Below are 19490 nucleotides of genomic sequence, written 5' to 3' on the forward strand. Positions count from 1 at the left end.
GATCAGAGGTGAAGTGCTGAACTGGGGATGCAGATAGAGAAGAGGAGATGAGGAGACAGACAAGGATATGGGAAGAGCAGGATCACATAGTCCCAGAAAGAGTAAGGAAGAAAGAAGCCCAGAAATCTTCATAGGGGTTACTAACGATCCAATGGTCATAAATTAAAGATAATTAGAATTAACAACCAATCTCATTACATGTTTAATACTCATAAGATCGTTCTCAAGCTTTTAACAATTTTATTAGGTTATTACACATAATTTATTATACATTACTGAGAATGTTCAGGTCAATCTTAACATACCCATGTAATTAGACAGGAATGAGAACAAATTTTAAATAAGGTTGTAAGAAAGAATTTCCCCTGCATCTGGCAATAGCATCGTTAATACATTTCATCCAAAGTATGCAAATTTCTCTAGAAGTTAAAAGTGGGGAGAAATGGATAAATTTTTTAGAATCTACTCTACTGGCAGGTGGAATATATTTTAATTCTAGTATAGTTAACATGCAGTGTGTTATATTAGTTTCAGGTGTATAATATAATGATTCAACAATTCCATATATTACTCAGTGTTCATCACGGTAAGTGTACTCTTAATCTTATTCACCTATTTCACCCATTCCCCTTCCCGCGCCACCCCCACCCCCCACTTCCCTTCTGGTAACCATCTGTTTTTTCTCTGTTAAGAGTCTATTTTTTGGTTTTTTGGTTTGTCTCTCTTTTTTTTCCTTTGTTCGTTTGTTTTGTTTCTTAAATTTCAGTAGGTGGAATATTTTAATATTTTAAAGTAATATAAAAGCAACACATGCTTATCATAGAAAATTAGGAAAATATAGAATATAAAAAAGAAAATAAATCATCTGTAATGCTACCAGCCAAAGACACAACTACTAGTAACCAATTATTTTTCCTTTTTTTTTTTTTTTTTAATATAGTGGGTAAGTCTCACGTTTCTTTTTCTTTCTTTTTTTTTTTTTTTAATTTTTGAGTGACAGAGAGAGACAGAGCACAATGGGGAGGGGGAGACACAGAGAGAGAGGGAGACACAGAATCTGAAGCAGGCTCCAGGCTCTGAGCTGTCAGCACAGAGTCCGATGCGGGGCTCGAACTCACAAACCGTGAGATTATGACCTGAGACAAAGTTGGATATTCAACCGCCTGAGCCACCCAGGAGCCCCTCTATTTATTTATTTTTAAAGTAATCTCTACACCCAACATGGGTCTCAAACTCACAATCCCAAGATCAGGAGTCGGATCTTCTACTGACAAGCCAGCCAGGTGCCCCAAATTACTTTCCCTCTTTTCGTATGCATAGCTACGTAACAAAATTGGGACATACATAGTTTCATCTATTTTTTAAGTATTGAGAATTTTCTCATTTCTTTAAATAACCAAATAAATTTTTGGTTGCAGGATATTCCATTCTATGGTTGTGTCACAATTTTGTGGCTCTACAGTATTGGTACTTAGGTTGTTTCCATCTTTTTGCCCTATGCTTTAATGAATATTTTGGCTCTGTGATTTCCTAGCTGTGACCTTAAGCAAATGGCTTAATTTCTCTGTGGGATAAGAATAGGACCACTTCACTGGGCTGTCCTGAAAATGAAAAATTTAAACATAGAGAAAACATTTAAGAATAGTGCCTGCTATGTAGCAAATACTAGACATGTATTAGATTCTTAAGAAATTATTATCCTTCTATTTAAATCTTTGTAGATATCACTACTTATCCTTCAGATAAGTTCCTAGATATTGAATTACTGGATCTCATGGTTGAGTACCAATAAAGGTTCTTAATACATGTGACAAGCTGGGGAGTGGTATTTTGGAGCCTATCTCCAGTGGTGGATCAGAATGAACATTTATGGCAAGTTAAAAATACTCAGAAGCAGATATTTATTTAAAAATGAGATTGTTACATTAGGCATCTTTTAGCAAGTAATGAAAGCTTGGGTTATTTCTTCTCTGGAAAACTTTATAACATCACTGATTTAGTCTAAACCTCATAGTTTTATTTATTTATTATATGTATTTTCAGTGTTTATTTATTTTGAGAGAGACAGAGAGAGAAAAGCAGGGGAGGAGCAGAGAGAGTGAGGAGAGAGAGAAATTCAAGCAGGCTCCATGCTATCAGTGCAGAGCCTGACACAGGGCTTGATCTCACAAATATTGAGATCATGACCTGATCCAAAATCAAAAGTTGGATGCTTAACTGCCTGAGCCATCCAGGTGCCCCCAAACCTCATAGTTTTAGGTTAAAATAACTACAAATAACATTTGTACTTTGGTAGGGAAAAATGTTTCAAAACTGCTCCTTTTCTAACCTAAAAACAGCAAATGACCTTTTCAGCACAGGTCATTTCAATGAAAATGTTATTTAATAATATGCTTTTACCCTTATTCCCTCTTTTCACTCTGGTTGTTGCTGGGATTGTTTATATTTGTAAAGTCATTAGCATGTACTCCTGTAGATTCCTATCTCCTTGAACAGATTTTAGATAACACTCTATCTAAATAGCAAATGCCATGTAGATAGCAAGTATCTTCATTTTTTCAGATGGCACACATCTTCAATCCCACCAATCTTTGGGAGCAGTAGCATGGACAAGTTATTTGCGGTTTAGTGAAGAGATTCATTCATTCGTTTCACTCATGAAAACAGTGAACATGAAAACCAAAGATTGGGAGAAGATATTTACTTGTATCCACCAAAGGATTCAGACACAAAATGTACAAAGAACTCTTACAGATCAATAAGAAAAAGACTAGCAACCCGATTAAGGGGGAAAAAAAGGCAAAAGACTTGACCAGTCACTTCCTTAGAGGATACTGAAATGGCCACTAAGTTTTAGAAAAGGTGCTCTGTCTGGCATCATAGGCCCTGAGGGAAATGCAAATTAAAACCCAGCATTATTTCCCCATAAGCATTGCTTAAAATAAGAAAGATGGTATAATTAAAAATTGTTTTTTAATAACTAAACCTATTTTGCTGATGGGTACCATATAGAAACAAGCTAGTATTACAAATAAAACTGCTCATCTTTTACAAAAATTAAAATGACTTTCAAATACTAGGGAAGAGGTGGAACAACTGAACTTTCATGTATTGCTGGTGTGTAAACCGGCCAAACACTGTGGAACACTGTCCGTATCTACCAAAGCTAAATATACAGCTGCCTTATGACCCATCAATTCCACTCCTAGAGACCCAGGAGAAATGAAGGTGTAGGTCTATGGAGAGACAGGTAAAAGAATGTGCACAGGAACTTTACTCATAATAACCAAATAACAAACAACTTATTTTGTGTATTTACACCATAGACTACTAAACAAGAATTAAAAGAACTACCATTACACACAACATGAAAAAGAATCACTATGAATGAAAGAAGCCAGATACAAAAGAATACATATTCTATCATTCTAATTATATGAAGTTTAAGAATAGAGAAAACCAATCTATGGTGATAGAAGTCAGAAAACAGTTGTATCTGGGAAGAAGAAGTATTAATTAAAGCAAAGGCATAAGGGAATCCTTGGAGCTGGAAATATTCTGCATATTGATTGGGTGGCAATTATATATGCACACATTCATGAAATTATATACTTAAAACTTTTTGCCTTTGACTGTATACACTTCAGTGAAAAAAAAAAAAAAAAAAAAGACATTTTGAGAGGGGACCAAGAGATGACCCAATGAATACCATTTAGTGCTTACTTTGGAAGCTGCCCAGTCAATCCAGCCTTTAGCACAAGGGTCAACGTTAATGAGCACAAGGCCTTCCACGAGCTCCGGATGATTGAGCTGAAATAGACAAAGACAACAGTTTGAAAGTTCCACTCCCAGCATTCTTCTATAAACAGTGGAGCATGGTTAATCAATTCTTATGTATTATGCCATAATGCCTCAGATTTGAAAGTAAGACTTCAGAGAGGTGCTAGGTGCAGAATATTTGGAAAAACTGCTCTGTAAGTCTGACTTAACATCTGGAAAACCAGTTCCTTAAAATGCTATGAAATGATCTTGCCTGGCAAGGATCTGTGAGGAGACATGATATTTATTTCCTCATCAGAGGAAGGCACCTGGTAGTATCTCTGCAGTTGTTTAGCTCACGGTGGGTTCTCCCTGCTGGGAAAGTACCCTTGGAATTACTTGGCATAAGGGGCTGCTGAGGCTTAGACTGGAGAATTTCACATTCATATAGCCTTGACCCCAATAGGAGCTTCTTACGTTTTTTTTGTTTTTTGTTCTTCCCCCAGAAAGCACCTGAATGGGTGATACCACCCTACCCCAAAAGACTGTCCTATCACCCAGGAGGCATCTGAAAAACATTTCTTTTAAAAAATTTTTTTTAGATTTTATATTTATTAAAAAAAATTTTTTTAATGTTTTTATTTACTTCTGAGAGAGAGAGAGAGAGAGAGAGAGAGAGAGAGAGACAGAGCATGAGCAGGGGAGGGGGAGAGAGAAAGGAAGACACAGAATCTGAAGAAGGCTCCAGGCTCTGAGTTGTCAGCAAAGAGCCTGATGCGGAGCTCAAACTCGTGAACTGTGAGATCATGACCTGTGTCGAAGTTGGACGCTTCACTGACTGAGCCACCCAGATGCCCCTTTTAGATTTTATTTTCAAATAATCACTACACCCATCGTGGGGTTTGAACTTACAACCCCAAGATCAAGAGTCACAAGCTCTACTGACTAAGCCAGCCAGGCACCCTTGAATTAAGTAAGTAAGTAAGTAAGTAAGTAGAGTGTGTGTGAGAGTGAGCACACACAAGTGTGCACAGGGGAGGAACAGAGGGAGAGGGAGAATTTTCAGCAGACTCCACACCCAGTGTGGGCTTGATCTCATAACCATGAGATAACAACCTGAGCGGAAATCAAGAGTTGGATGCTTAACCAAATGAGCCACCCAGGCACCCACCCTGAAAAAATTTCTTCATTTCTGTTTCTTAAATAGAAATCAACACAGACATTTCTATTTACACTCAAAACTCTCTAGTTTACTTCCTTTCCCTCTGATTACACTGATTATGCTCACTATAGAAAATCTGATAAATAGAAATTACAAAAATTAGGAAATAAAAACTTGTATTATCTAACCACACAACATTGGTCCCTGTTAATTAATATTTTGGTATACTTCCCTCTGGTCCCTTCCTATGTCTATCACAAACTATGGTGAATCTGTATTTTAATTTTTTTGTTAATGTTACAGTATATGTGAATCATGTATCATTACAAACTCTTCTTATAAAATTTTAATGGCTTCACAAAATTCCATACATGTTCTCTAAGAATTACTTTTTATTGATGATACCCTGCCCTCATTCGTGATTTTTCAGGTACTGTAAGTACAAAACAGGGCTTTCTACAAACCTTTTTCTGTTGTTGACAGAATTTACAGAAAAACTGACATAAGACCCACAGTAGTACCTGGTCACTGACACAGCAGTAGAGCTGTGACCTAGGCAGTGCCTCAAGGGTAGCTGGACTAATCCTCTGTACTTACTGCAAATCTGCTGAGGATGTAAGCTCCAGCTCCAACTCCAATCCCAATGATGCTTTTCAGACTGTGAAAGAGGACATACCAACACTGATAAGATTAACTCACTTGGAGGGGACATGGCATAATGGAAAAAATACAACTGGGTTCAAATCTGGCTCTGATGCTTACTGGGTTCTAGAAGCTGGTCAAGTTTTTTTAACTTTCTGAGCCTCAGTTCCCAATCTATAAAAGGATATAACCACCTATTTCTAAGTTGATTTTAAGGGTTAAGTGAAATATGACTAAAACCTGGGAGTCATTCTAATAGCTCCCTCTCCTATCACCTCTATGTTCAACCTAACAGTAAGTCCAAAGAGTCTACCTCTAACATATTTCCATCTATCTCTATATACTTCACTCCAGCTCCAGGCATTCAGTATCTAGTCGTCTCTTGCCTGATTGCTGTAATAGTTTAATGGTCTTTTTCTTTTTTACTCTTCTCCAACTCATTCTCCCCACAGCTAGACTAATTCTTTTTTTTATTAAAAAAATTATTTTTAACATTTATTTATTTTTGAGAGACAGCGACAGAGAAGGAGCAGGGGAGGGGCAGAGAGAGAGGGAGGCACAGAATCTGAAGCAGGCTCCAGACTCTGAGATGTCAGCACAGAGTCTGACACGGGGCTCAAACCCATGAACCGTGAGATCATGACCTGGGCCAAAGTCTGACGCTTAACCGACTGAACCACCCAGGTGCCTCTAGAGTAATCTTTTTAAAAAATATAAACAGCTTTACTGAAATGCAATTTAATACCTAGAGTGACCATTTAAAAGACTAAACTGAAAAAAAAAGGCAAAATTAATGCACATTCTTATCTAACCCATTTTTAAATTCTATACCTGAAAGAAAAAAAAAAAAGACTAAATTGGGTATCACTCCCCTACTTAAAACTTTTCAATATTTTTTTTTGTCTTTTGAATAAAATCCCCAATTCTTACCTGATCTGTGAGACTATGTAATTGGGTTCTTGTCTATTTCTCAAATTTCACTTCATGCCTTTCTCCTACTTGCTCAGTTGGTCCAGGACTTCTGGAAATATTATTCCTCCTGTCTGGAATCCTCTTGCCCTGGCTCTCTGTCTAGGTACTGGCCTAGACATGTTCTTAGAGAGGCATTGCTCAACTAGCCTTATCTCTGTAAACCTGGCCCTTCTCTAAGGCATCACCCTCACTGACTTCTCTTACAACACTTTAGTTGTGATTATTTGCTTATGTGTTGTTAATTATTCCTCCCACTAAAATGTAAGTAGGCTCTGTGAGGACAGTGACTATTCCATTTGTTCACCATTGTAGTCCCTAGATCAGACACATGGTAGAAATTCAATAAACACTGTGTTAAGGAACTGCAGAATGAACCTACCTTAAGTGGGTAAGAACAGGAGGCAGCATTTCAGCCAACTCATCCATTGTGGGGTACTGGTACCTGAAATCCAGAAGGATACCTCCTGAATTAGAATGCACCCACATTTCCCAATCACAAGAACAGCCAGAAGAGTATGGGGTTCTTAGATAAAAGCATTCCCTTTACCAAAGGCAGAAAGGAGATGATGTGTGGAAATGACTGTGACATGCTGTGTCTCTCTCTAAGACTTCCATGCTGAGAAGAAAGGAGAAGAATCTATGTGTTTCTATTTTCTAAAGGGCAGTCTCTGGGACCAGAAGAAGCCATTTGAACAGAACAGGTAATATGGCTCTCTCTCAAGGCATTTCCAAATCCCTAACAATCACTTCAACTGGGATTGAGGCTCAGCAAACTTCCAGCAATAACAGCCAATTGAGGAGGTGGCTTTTGGTCTGCGGCTTATAATCAGGCAGCTAAAGGCAAAAATAAACAAAGCTTTACTGGGCCTAACCACATTGGATCCTTGTCTATTTCTCAAATTTCACTTCATGCCTGTCTCCTACTTGCTCATTTGGTCCAGGGCTTCTGGAAATATCATTCCATATCCTAGACTCCTCATCATGAATGCTGATTTGTTTTACTTAGACATAAGATAATGTGGTTACTTTATTGCTTTTGAATTTGGTGTATGATATGAACTACACGATCCTAAGATGGTCAAGCAAGGCCAGGAGCCGATTCAGACTAGGAACCCAAGAAAAGAAGGGAGCATCCATAAAGATTACAGAATCAAAGATGGAAAGAGACCTTAAGACAATCTAGGATCTACTCTATATGTGACAGGGGAATCAGCCTGCCTCTGCCTGAAACACTTTTTAAGTGATGGAGTGCTGTTGAGCCATTTGTACACAAAACAGAAAAAAGGAACCAGATATAAATCTTGTTAGATATAAATTGGTCATTGGTCAATTTGCATCTGAGAGACAGAACAGCCTGAACATGTCAATAACATGGATTCTGGAGCCAGACTGCCTCAGTTAAAATTCCAGCTCTGCTACGTATTTGTTATGTGATCTTGGCAAAGTTACTTAATATCCCTGGGCCTCAGTTTCCTCGCCTGTACAGCAGGAATAATAGTAAATCTATCCCATAGTTCTGTGAGGGTTAAATGACTTAACAGATATGAAGCGTTTAAAGCAATGTCAGGAATGCTGTTTAAGTCCAATGTAAGTGTTGGCTATTTTTTACCTGCAATGGTCTATTTCACATCAGTCCCTGGCAGAGGCAGCTCTGGAGAGGAGCCAAGGGAAAGGGGAAGAATCTGTAATTCCACAGCTTGTGCTTTCACTCCCCCTTCCAAGGTCTTCTCCGTAATTACAATGTCCATGGAAGAGTGAGGGAGACTGTGGTTCCACCATGCAAAGCAGGTTTAGGATGAGGCCAAGAGCTCCAAGTCCAGTCAAAATGCATCTCTATTTGACAGGGCAGCTTCTCAGAATAAATGCTTACAAAAATATTCAAATTCCCATCACTAGACTGGGAGGTAAGGTTGGGGAGGTGCTCCCAGGAAGTACAGATGGATTGGAATTTGTTCTAGGTAGTTGGAAGTTTTAGGGAGGGACACAGAAATGACATTTTAAAAAGATGAGGAAGGGGACAGATAAAAGACAGTGAGATGTGGGTGTTTCAGACACTTAAGCCTTGCAATTACAGGGTGACAGATTCCCATCTATGGAGAACCATTCCTGGACATAGGAAAATATGCAGTTTCCCTCAACAGATTGTACGCAACAGTCCTCTCAGAGCAAGGAAAGAAAGAGGAGGATAGTTGGTTGATAAGTATAACCACAGCCTGTGCTAAAATCAACAGGAGAAATCAATGCTACTTCTCCCACTGTAGCTCAATCATTTGCTCTTCTGAATGCATGGCTTCTAGAAGGTCTTGCTTGTGGCCTTACCCTGTTGGGAAAGAAGGTGCACCTTCCTGCTGGCCTGGGGCATCCACATGACAGACAGCAAAGTGCTGGGTGATCTCTTGCATATCCTCAAAGTTAAAAAATGCATTGAAACAGGATTTATCTGCAAGAATAAAAATACTTGTAAGTCACAGACTCTCTCTCTCCCCAATTTTCAACTGAATGTCCATACAGTCCTCTTCATTTCTCTCCAGTTTTCTTCGACTCAATTAATTCCATATCATTGTCCTCTTTCACTCCTTTTATTCACTGTTCCACCAAAATGAGGTGTCAGAACAATGTGATTCAAGCTGCCCTAAAGGCTGAATACCAGACATCCCAATGACCTGAAAACGACACTGAATTCTCAATTCTACAGTGTCTAAAAAATGGAAACCAATTCTGGTATTGCACAAAATAATCTTGCACCCATCATGCTGTCATTTCTCATGTACCTTATTCCCCCATCTGACACAGAGACGCTGACTATATTCCAAGAACGTGGCTAGAGTAAATATCCTGGGCTACTCACATTCACCATGTGGAAGACTGTCCCTTGGAAAAATTGCTGCAGTGTAGAGATGGGCTGCTGCTTTAATTTCTACCCTGTTAGTATAACTGCTTAAATCACTTCTCATGTTTAAGAGGCTACAAAAGCTCCAGCACTAAACTGTAGCCTCAAATAAAGCTCCAGCACTAAACTGTAGCCTCTCTGAAAGCCAGAGAAGCATGGGAGAAAAACATACACATGTACAGGCTCTGAGCCTATGGCTAGAGCCAGAATCTTATACTATCTAGAAAAGTCCACTTAAAATCACTGATGACAGGCTATAGGAAGAACACTTTCACTAATTCATTGAAGGGCTCATAACAAAGTTAAGTTGAAAAAAACCAAAGAAGTATAGACTTAAACAAAACAAACAACTGATTTCTATTCTACTCTTTTTTTTTTTAAAGACACACTTTATTATTATTATTTTTTTAAGTAAGCTCTATGCCCAACGTTGGGCTTGAACTCATGACCCTGAGATCAAGAGCTGCATGCTCTATTGACTGAGCCAGCCAAGCGCCTCTCAGTTCTGCCCTTAACCAGTTCATCCTTTACCAGTTAAGACACAAAGGTGAGATATAATTCCAGTATCCCCCAAATGCATTTTCCTGCACACTTCCCAGACACTTTAACCCTGCATTAATATGTGTAACAATGAGGAGGGAAGGTTAAGCCAGAGAAGATAAAACCTGTGCTGTTAGAATACTGGGGTTTCTTCTTTTTAAAAATAAATATACAAAGATTATTATAATAAAAAAGGAAGGTATAAAATTAAATACATACGATTGAGGCCAATGTCATGATATGTCAGAATAACTGGTCTGTTTCCCTTTGGGAGGCCTCTGATGGTGACGTGAACCACACCGTGAGTTGTTTCTATGTCATGTTCCTGTAACAAGACAATGTATTGTCTCAGCAAAGGCAGAATGTACTTCCCAGATGGCTGAAGTTCCACAATACCTATTTATTGCTATTTCTCACTAGCTGGGGCAGGATATATCACTGAACCATAAGCACACCAGAGACATGTTATACTATATAGCATATTCCTACTTCCTAATTCCTTCCAGATAAACTAACAAATGAGGGGAAAAATACACCTTCTCATCCACAAAGCTTACTATCTTTTTTTTTTTAAGTTTATTTATTTTAGAGAGTGTGCAGGGGCGGGGCAGGGAGAGTCTCAGAGAGAGAGAATCCCCAGCAGGCTCAGTGCTGCCAGGAAAGAGCCCCACATGGGGCTCGAACCCAAAAGTCGTGAGATCATGACCTGAGCTGAAACCAAGAGTTGGTTGCTTAACCGACTAAGCCAATCCAGGCACTCCCAAAGCTCACTATTTTAAATGAGGTAAGTCAGGGATCTGTTGAGAATACACTTGCAAGTAGCTTTTAAAAGATCAGCAAGCTGGGTAAGGAGCCAGGTAAGACATGGGGGAAGAAAAGGAAGCAGAAAATATGAAGGAACTGCTGGGTAAAAGCCAGATGTTTCAGAGCCTCTAACCTCATATTCAGCAACTAATAAGTTCAGTAGATACTTATGGGTGTGTCTGCCTAAAATCCCTTCCCTTTCCTGGCAGCTGCTCTCCTGTGTCACCCATACATTACAGGAGGCTCTTGGCTGCCAAGTTTGTAGGATGTAACCTTATGGTCATGGCTTACTGAAGAGAGGTGAGTATCTGGTCCATGGTGGGTATGTATCCTTCCCTGAGAATTTGTAACTGGGACTAAGAGATTTTATCCTCAATTTGGTTCTTCTCTTGAAAAGAGAAGCAGACTTGGGAGCTTTTAGTAAACATTTCCACTGCTCTAATTCTTGGTTCTAGCTGTATATGGTCTTAATTTCTGAGACATTCCTGAATTGCCTCTGGTTCAAGCTAGCTTGGGTGGGTTTGTTTCCTGCACCCCCAAAGAATCCTAACCAAGTCAAAGAGTAGAGTTTAAGATGTAGTCAGAACAGAGCTCAGGAACTAAACAAAGCTCAAACAAGATGCAATTGGAGCTAGGACCAGCACTAAGAGTGACTGGGTAGAAAAGAAAGGAACTGTAGAAAAGCCACTGAGGTTTATTCTAGTCCTCTTCGATGTCTGTATTTCTCAAAAATAAAAAACTATTATGTCTAGCCTAGTGAATTTTTGCTGATGAAGTCCTCACCTATCTCAGACAGTCTTATAGTAGATAAGATGTAGCTAGGATAAGATTAACTGTCAATAAGAATCCCAGCAAAGGCAAAGGGCTTCCAACTTAATTTCCTATCAAATTATGAACCTCATCAGAACTCTGGTTTCTTCTCTGATGTGGGGCACAAAATAGTCATAGGCTAATTCAGTATCAGTGTATCATAATATCATAAGCCCCAGGCTGGAGCAGATAATCTCTATCAAATCAAGTCATGAGTGACTGTTTCTGTATTTCTCTATTTCCTATTCAGGCCTATTCAAAAGACTTGCAAAGAGGATGTAAGAAATGAAGGAAAGGATCAGATACTTCAAACTGGCTATGACGTATAGGGTTTAGAAGAGATAAATATAAAGAAATAAATCCCTGTTACTACATGAGCATTTCTCTTGTAGTAATATCAGAAGTACTGAGGAACCCCTCACCCCCACCACTATCAAGTTTCTTCATTAAACAACTATTTACTGAATCCCTAACTACCGGACCCTGGACTAAGGTCTGGGGATAAAAGTGAACAAGAGAGATGTGATCCTTATTCTCACAGAGATTATGTTCTAGACAGGAAGGCAGGCAATGAACACACAAATCAACCAACCCATAATAATAGTATGTGATAAGTGCTATGAAAGAAATAAACAGGAAACCATGATAGAAAACTGAGGAGAAAGACATTAACTCTATTAGCAGCCAGGAAAGTGCAAATTAAATTTAATGAGATGCCATTTCACATACACCAGATGGCAAAAATTTTAAAGTTAGGTAACACCAAGTGTTGACCAAGATACAGAGAAACAGGAACTCTCATACACTGTTGGTAGGCATGTAAACTAGAAAAACTACTCTGTAGAACAATCTAGTAATCTCTAGTAAAGCTAAGAGATATCTATCCTACAGCAGTTTTACTTTTAGGTGTAATCTAAAGAAATTCTCAAACACAGTCACACACACAAAAGGATATATACAGACAGATACACTGCAGCCTTATTTATAATGTCAAAAAATTTGGAAATAGCCTAAATATTCATCAACAGGAAAACTGATAAATAATGATCTATTCATATAATGAAATACAGATTAAAATGAACTAGAAGCATTAATATACAGATAAAATCTTGAAAACATAATGCTGAGTAGAAATGCAAAAGGGTATGTATGTATCGCTTACATAGATTTTTTAAAAAGCAACATTACATAGATTGCATGTTTATATACATACATTTAAAACATAATACTTAGAGAAGGAATGTACACTAACTTTAAGATTTTGTTTCCTTCTGGGAGCTGACAGATTCAGAAAAGGAACTCAAGAAGGCTTTGATCTCTCTCGTGTTTTAATACCTCCCCCTTCCCCCATGTTTTACTTCTTGAGAGAAGGAATAAAGAGGAAGAAGCTGGGTCCTGCCAAATGGATAACACTACAGGAGAACCCAAGTTGAAGAGACTGCAACAATTTGTCAGCTTCACAATCAGGTTGCTGGAGCCTTCAGTAAAGTTTTGCTAAAATACTCCAGCTTGTTTTCAGCTGTGCTACTGAGGATGGAGGGAAAAACCAGGTAACACTGTGGCCCTAAGGCTAGCAGGACCTCCCAAAGTTGGTAATTGATGATGAGAGCATGGGGTGGGACGGGGGTGGGGGTGGGGGTGGGGGGGTGGGGGGGACGCGGATAGTTAGCTGTCAGGGAAGTTCAGAAGGATGATGAAAAGGGAGACATAACAGAAAGGGAAACGTAACGCTGTAATCATTTCTTAATCTGGAGAATTCAGAGTTAAAACTGGATCCCTACAAGACCTCAACTTTTTAGGGAGATCTCAGCCCCTACTTCCCCATTATAAGCCTCAAATTATGTAACGACTCAACTATTCATGGGCCAAGAGTCCTGAGCCCTATTTGGAGCAACACTTGGTTGTGGATGTCTCATTCATTTTCAAAGTATGTGAATGTAAATGTTCTTGGTAGAATAAAAAATATGAAAAGAAAGGAGACACTCACCTCCATGTGGACTCATAAATATATCCTTTGCGACTCTGTGTGTGAATAGCTGAAACAAGTCTCCATCTGGAGATGAATGTGCAGGGACTCTGGCTATGGTCAGGCAATTGCAGGGGTGATGCTGCTGCCGCCTTTCTGCTTTAGTCAACGATCATCTGTTTCACAAGCTGCTTTTCCAATTACCTCACCCTTCCCCAGCATTCTAGACAGTGTGACTACACAATGAGAGCCCCTGCTCAAAGGGCAAAGCCCAAGTAGTGTCTAACAGGCTCTGGTCATACATCTTTCCCAGCACTCTGATTATTTATCATCTCCAAGGATATGGACTTCTTAAACACAATCCCTTTATTCTCCAGGCTATAAAATGACTTGAAATCATATTGGTTCTGTCTCCATCCTGGACTGCATCTCCTTCTTAATCAAAGACGTAACTTTAGGGGCGCCTGGGTGGCTCAGTCAGTTAAGCATTCGACTTCGGCTCAGGTCATGATCTCAACGGTTCGTGAGTTCGAGCCCCACGTCGGGCTGTGTGCTGACAGCTCAGAGCCTGGAGCCTGCTTCGGATTCTGTGTCTCCTTCTCTCTCTAACCCTCCCCAACTCGCACTCTGTCTCTGTCTCTCTCTTTCAAAAATAAGTAAAAACATTAAAAAAAAAAAGATGTAACTTTCTTTTTTCTAAAAAACATATTATTTATTTTGAGAGAGAGCACATACGTGAGCGGGGAGGGGCAGAGAGAGAGGGAAAGAGAATCCCAAGCAGGCTCCACGCTGTCAGTGCAGAGCTCAATGTGAGGCTTGATCTCAGGAATCATGAGATCATGACTGGAGCCAAAATCAAGAGTCCTGGACACTTAAACAACTGAGCCACCCAGGCATCCCTCAAAGATGTAACTTCCAATCGAAGAGTTTTTTTAAGAATTTAAGAGTTTATGGGGAGGGGCTGGGGTGTGAGGACAGGTTAAACAGGTGATGGGGATTAAGGAGTGCACTCTTAATGAACAGAGTGATGTATGGAATTGCTGAATCACCTGAAACTAATATAATACTGTGTTAACTAGCTGAAGTTAAAATAAAAACTTTTTCAAAAAAGAATTTAAGAGTTTAAGGATATTACCATTATTTTATAATAATCAATTTTCACCTTTTTTTTTGAGTCCTCTTCCCTCAGCTAAATGTGCTGTTATCAGAATTACAAAATCTGACTTGCCTTTTCTCTCTGAATTCAGTTAATTTTTGATCACTTCATGCCCGTTAATACTTCTTCTCCCTGGCAGTCTGAAATAGTTTAGGAAAACTTGAATGACAGCATACTCTTGGAAATATCAACATTTTTGTTAGCATGGAATTTTATTGTTTCTAATAAGCAGGCTACTTATGAGCCTTGGATACAGTTTTTTTTTATTATATAGAAACCATATTTTAGGTTTATTTATTTATTTTGAAAGCAAGTGAGTGCCTGTGCGTACATGTGCATGAGTAGGAAGGCAAGAGAGAAAGGGAGAGACAGAATCCCAAGCAGGGATCTCTGGCACGGGCTCAATCTCACAAACCCTGAGATCATGATCTGAGCTAACACCATGAGTTGGATGCTTAACTGACTGAGCCACCCAGGGGCCCCAGGAATTTTTGATATAATACCTCTATTATCTTACCTCCGTGTAGGGGCATAAGATTTTTTGCATAACCTCATTTACTCCCATAGAAGAATATGCCTCTAAGATTATTCAGCCTTCTGCCTATCAACAGATCACTTTTTCCTTTCTAAAGTTCCATGACACTTTTCCCTGACTCTAGTCTCAACATTCTCCCTCCTCCTCTTACCTCTTTCAGCCTAGTTCAGTCAACATTCTTGCAGACTGTTTCTGCTGTTACTTCTCAACCACCCACAACTCTCGGCCTTTACACAAATCATGCTCTTCATCTGAAAGCCTCTTTTATAATATGTCCATACATATAATATGTCCATACATAAAATCTATCTTTTCTTCCTTTAAAGCCAACTCTAGTATCATCTTCACATAGCCACAGTTAACAATGAGGAGAAAAAGAGTGAATGGTTATTTAACCCACATGCAACAGCCAGAACACTGACTTTCTACGTAGAAAAGTCCAGGCAGGAAGGGTTCCGGGTTTGGTCAATTCAAACACCCCACTCTCTGGCCACAATGAGTGAATGTATACGTGACCCATGCTAAGCCAACAGGAATCTGCCCCTGGACTTTTGCCTAGAGATACAGGTAAACATCTTTTAAGCAGTGAAGCTAGTAACCTGAAGTTGGCAGCCATTGTGCCCATGATATGACAGAGCTCATCAGAGAAATAAAACCTTCTAGTGACAGGGGAAAAGGGAAATGAGAATTGGGGTGCTGATAAAAAGCACTTTCGCTATTCCTGTAAGATTCTTTTTACCCCCCAATGAGAAAAAAAGTCACCTATATCCTTAGAACTTACTAAAATCAACCTCTCTCTTCCCCACTCCCCCAAACAACTATGACAAAATCAACCCCAAAAAGATGGGGCATCTCAAGGGGAGGAACTATGAACAAAGGCCACCAGAAAGGAAAAGCACGTGGCAGAAGTGGGGTAGGCCAGCAATAATTCCAGCTCTCCTGAGAGTGGGGAGTATATATAAAGGAAGCAGTGGGACAAGAGGTTGAAAGGTGGACTGGGGCCACATTCACATCCTTCAAGGCCAGAGCACGGAGCTGGTCAAGCTTTCTAACACAGATTATAGCAGATAGTTGAACTCCAGATCTCTCCAAACACCTCTTTTCTGGGGAAAGAACTTTCAGGATATTTATTTCACTTAATTTTTATTTTGCAAACGTGCCCATTCATCAAATGATCTTCAAGAGTTTAAAGCTGTTTAATGATTAATGCAATTAGATGTACATTCCTGAGGTCTTTATATCTATTGTAGCTTTTTCTTTTTCTTTTCATGACATCAGGTATATCACCCATTGAATTGTAGTAGTGGTACCAGGAATAAAAAATTAAGGAATTTTTAACTTTTCAAAAAGAGAGTTTAAAGCTGTTTAAACCCCTTTAGAAGAGGCAGTCACATATATACATTTGAATTGCACTACTAAAAACCAATCCTCACAGTTGGGTTCTATAAATCAGTTCCCCAAAGAGTTACTGCAATTAAGCAGCGAGCATGAAATTACTCAGCCCTTGGCCATGCCTAGATTATTCCAGGAGCAAGAACTCCATTCTTATGAGTGCACTCCATTATTAGCCTCTTCTATGGGAATGATATATCCTGGCAGACAGCAGCTTTGCACTCTCCATTAATATTTATTAAGTACCCCTCTGGTAGAAGTGGAAGGCAATTTGATAAGATATGCCAAGAGCTCTAAATACGTTCATTCCAAGAGTCCATGTAAGGAAGTATTCTACAGTGTGGATAAAATTTATGCACAAAAACATTCAGTGAACTGAACATATTATAAATGATCTAATTTCCAAAAATAATGGAATAGTTAAGTCATGGCATAGCCAGATGAGGAAATACTAGGCATCTCTCAGAAATTATTTTTGAGTGTTTAAAAATGATATAGAAATGAGACTGTGTTGTAATTATGAAGTCAGAAAAGGGGGCACAAAATTGTACACCCAATTTGGCAACTATATAAATTTAAAAGTTACTTTATAGGGGCACCTGGGTGGCTTGGCTGGTTAAGCACCCAACTCTTAACTTCGGCTCAGGTCATGATCTTGCAGTTTGGCAGTTTGTGGGATTGAGCCCTGCGCTGGGTTCCGCGCTGACAATGTGGAGTATGCTTGCAATTCTCTCTCTACCCTCCTCAAAATAAATAAATAAACTTTGTATTAAAAAGTTACTTTTATAAAAATTATACACACACACCTATTTCAACACCAAACATAAGAATATAGTTGTCCCTAGATTATGAGTTTTTTTCTTGTTCTGTATAATTCTCTGTGCTTTCCAAATATTCAACTGTGAGCATGTACTCTTTCAATAACCTGAACATAAAAGTAGAAACTAAAAAGAAATAAAATAAAAGATGGTTATCTCTAGGTAGCAGGATCATAAGCAACCTTTATTTTTATACTTTTCTAATTTTTTTCTGATGTTATATAAAGTGTTATTATTTATTTATTAAGATTTTATTTTTAAGTAATCTCTATACCCAATGTGGGGCTCGAACTCATAACCCTGAGATCAGGAGTCACATGTTTTCCTGACTGAGCCAGCCAGGCACCCCAAGATAAGTGTTATTTTTTAAAAGCAATGTATCATATACACTTGCTATAGCATATGTCTCAGCTCTAATTCTAAACCTTTTTTAAAAAGAAAAAAATTTCTTTAATGCTTATTTTTGAGAGAGAGACAGTGAGAGCCAGGAATAAGCAGAGAGAGAGAGAGAGAGAGAGAGAGAGAGAGAGAGAGAGACAGAATCTGAAACAGGTCCAGGCTGAGCTGTCAGCACACAGCCCGATGTAGGGGCTCAAACTCACGAACCGTTGAGATCATGACCTGAGCCGAAGTCGGATGCTTAACTGACAGAGTCTCCCAGGCGCCCCTCTAATTCTAAACCTTTAAATGGTTTCACAAGGAAAGGAAAATTAAGCAGCACCCACATAGACAAATGGACAATAAGCCTGCTGATACATTGTTTCAACTGGCAGTAGGCTCTTTTCTCCTTTCTCATCAATCCTAAACACATCACCTCTAACCACCCCTTCCCACATTACCTTATATCCAAATATAACTGCTGTTTGTCTCAGTGGAGTTAATTATCAATGAAGTGACTTAGGACAAACAAAGAACCAAGAAAAATGGTAAACTTTTTTTTAAAGTAAGATCTGGGCCCAATGTGGGACTTGAACTCACAACCCCGAGATCAAGAGTCGCATGATCCACCAACTGAGCCAGCAGCCAATGCCCTGAGAACTCGTAAACTTCTAATTATAATTTCAATTATTGGAGGTGAAAAAAAAAAGCATGTAGTTGATTGGTAAAGAAAACAGAGGGAAAAGGTGGCTCAGAGTGACATTACGAGCTTGGCTGATGATGCTAAGGTAACTTCCTGGGGACGTCAGCAAATATTTCTTAAAGATTTTTCTGAGGCAAGACAGAGATCAGAAGGAAACCCTGATTAAATAGCTTCAGGTAACCTAGTATCACAGTAATGCTAATGGTCAACACCAATGCCAATGCTGAATGCTTTAACATTTAGTGACAATGTTGGCTTTAGATCTGTTTTGTCTCCTAAGAATGCCCAATGGTTTCTGAGAAGCCTTCACGCAAACTAGGCCATTCTAGACTTCTTATATCACAGTTCCTAGTTTTTGGGACTTCTATCGAACTGTCACTAGACTCTTGATCCAGCTGTCTCCAAAGCATCACATAAGCCTTTAACAAAGAGACAGACAAGAATGGTGGTAAAAGATTTGTGAGAACTAGAAAGAGGAAAAGAGAAGGGTCTATGGTTTTTTCTTCTTTAGAGCACAAAGAACCTGTACATTCAAAACAGTGACAGACATGTGACAGTGACAAACACCTGCCACCATTCTATTTGTATTAGGACGGAACTAAAAGTTATATTTTACAAAGCCAGAACATGTTACTACATCAAACTTCACCAAAAATATCATGAGTTTTTGCCAGACTATTTTTAAGCCTTAATTTTAAAAAACTGATGCATAATTATATTTCTAAAACTCAATTTTATTTATATCTAAGTATACTTATGTGTGAAAAATTCATAAAGAATATATACCAAATACCATACACTAGTGAAATAACAAGTAATTTTTATTTATTTACTTTTTGTTTTCTTATCTACTTTGCAGTGAGCATGTAGTTTTTTACATTTCATTTTTCTTTTTGGGGCAGGAGGTACTCAATTTGGTGAAAATCAAATCAATGTATCTACACTTTTTTTTTTTAAAGTAGG

At 38.8% G+C, this 19490-nt stretch overlaps 1 protein-coding gene across 6 annotated transcripts in view; it reads right to left on the bottom strand.

The window, feature by feature from the left end:
• NDRG3 (NDRG family member 3) overlaps positions 1-19490 on the bottom strand; it is a 68268-nt gene that overhangs the window by 18111 nt on the left and 30667 nt on the right. For 5 of the 6 annotated variants that reach the window (XM_078444098.1, XM_078444096.1, XM_078444095.1 and 2 more), the window contains 5 exons: positions 10185-10290; positions 8855-8975; positions 6915-6977; positions 5519-5579; positions 3724-3810 (listed from right to left, as the gene is read on the bottom strand). In XM_078444098.1, the coding sequence (XP_078300224.1) occupies positions 3724-3810; positions 5519-5579; positions 6915-6977; positions 8855-8975; positions 10185-10290 (438 nt within the window). Of the gene's footprint in view, positions 1-3723; positions 3811-5518; positions 5580-6914; positions 6978-8854; positions 8976-10184; positions 10291-13566; positions 13732-19490 lie in introns of those variants that run through there. The other variant, XM_060617227.3, reaches the window with a different exon arrangement.

This window comes from Panthera onca, chromosome A3, assembly GCF_046562875.1.
Source record: "Panthera onca isolate mPanOnc1 chromosome A3, mPanOnc1 haplotype 2, whole genome shotgun sequence".
Lineage (NCBI taxonomy): Eukaryota > Metazoa > Chordata > Mammalia > Carnivora > Felidae > Panthera > Panthera onca.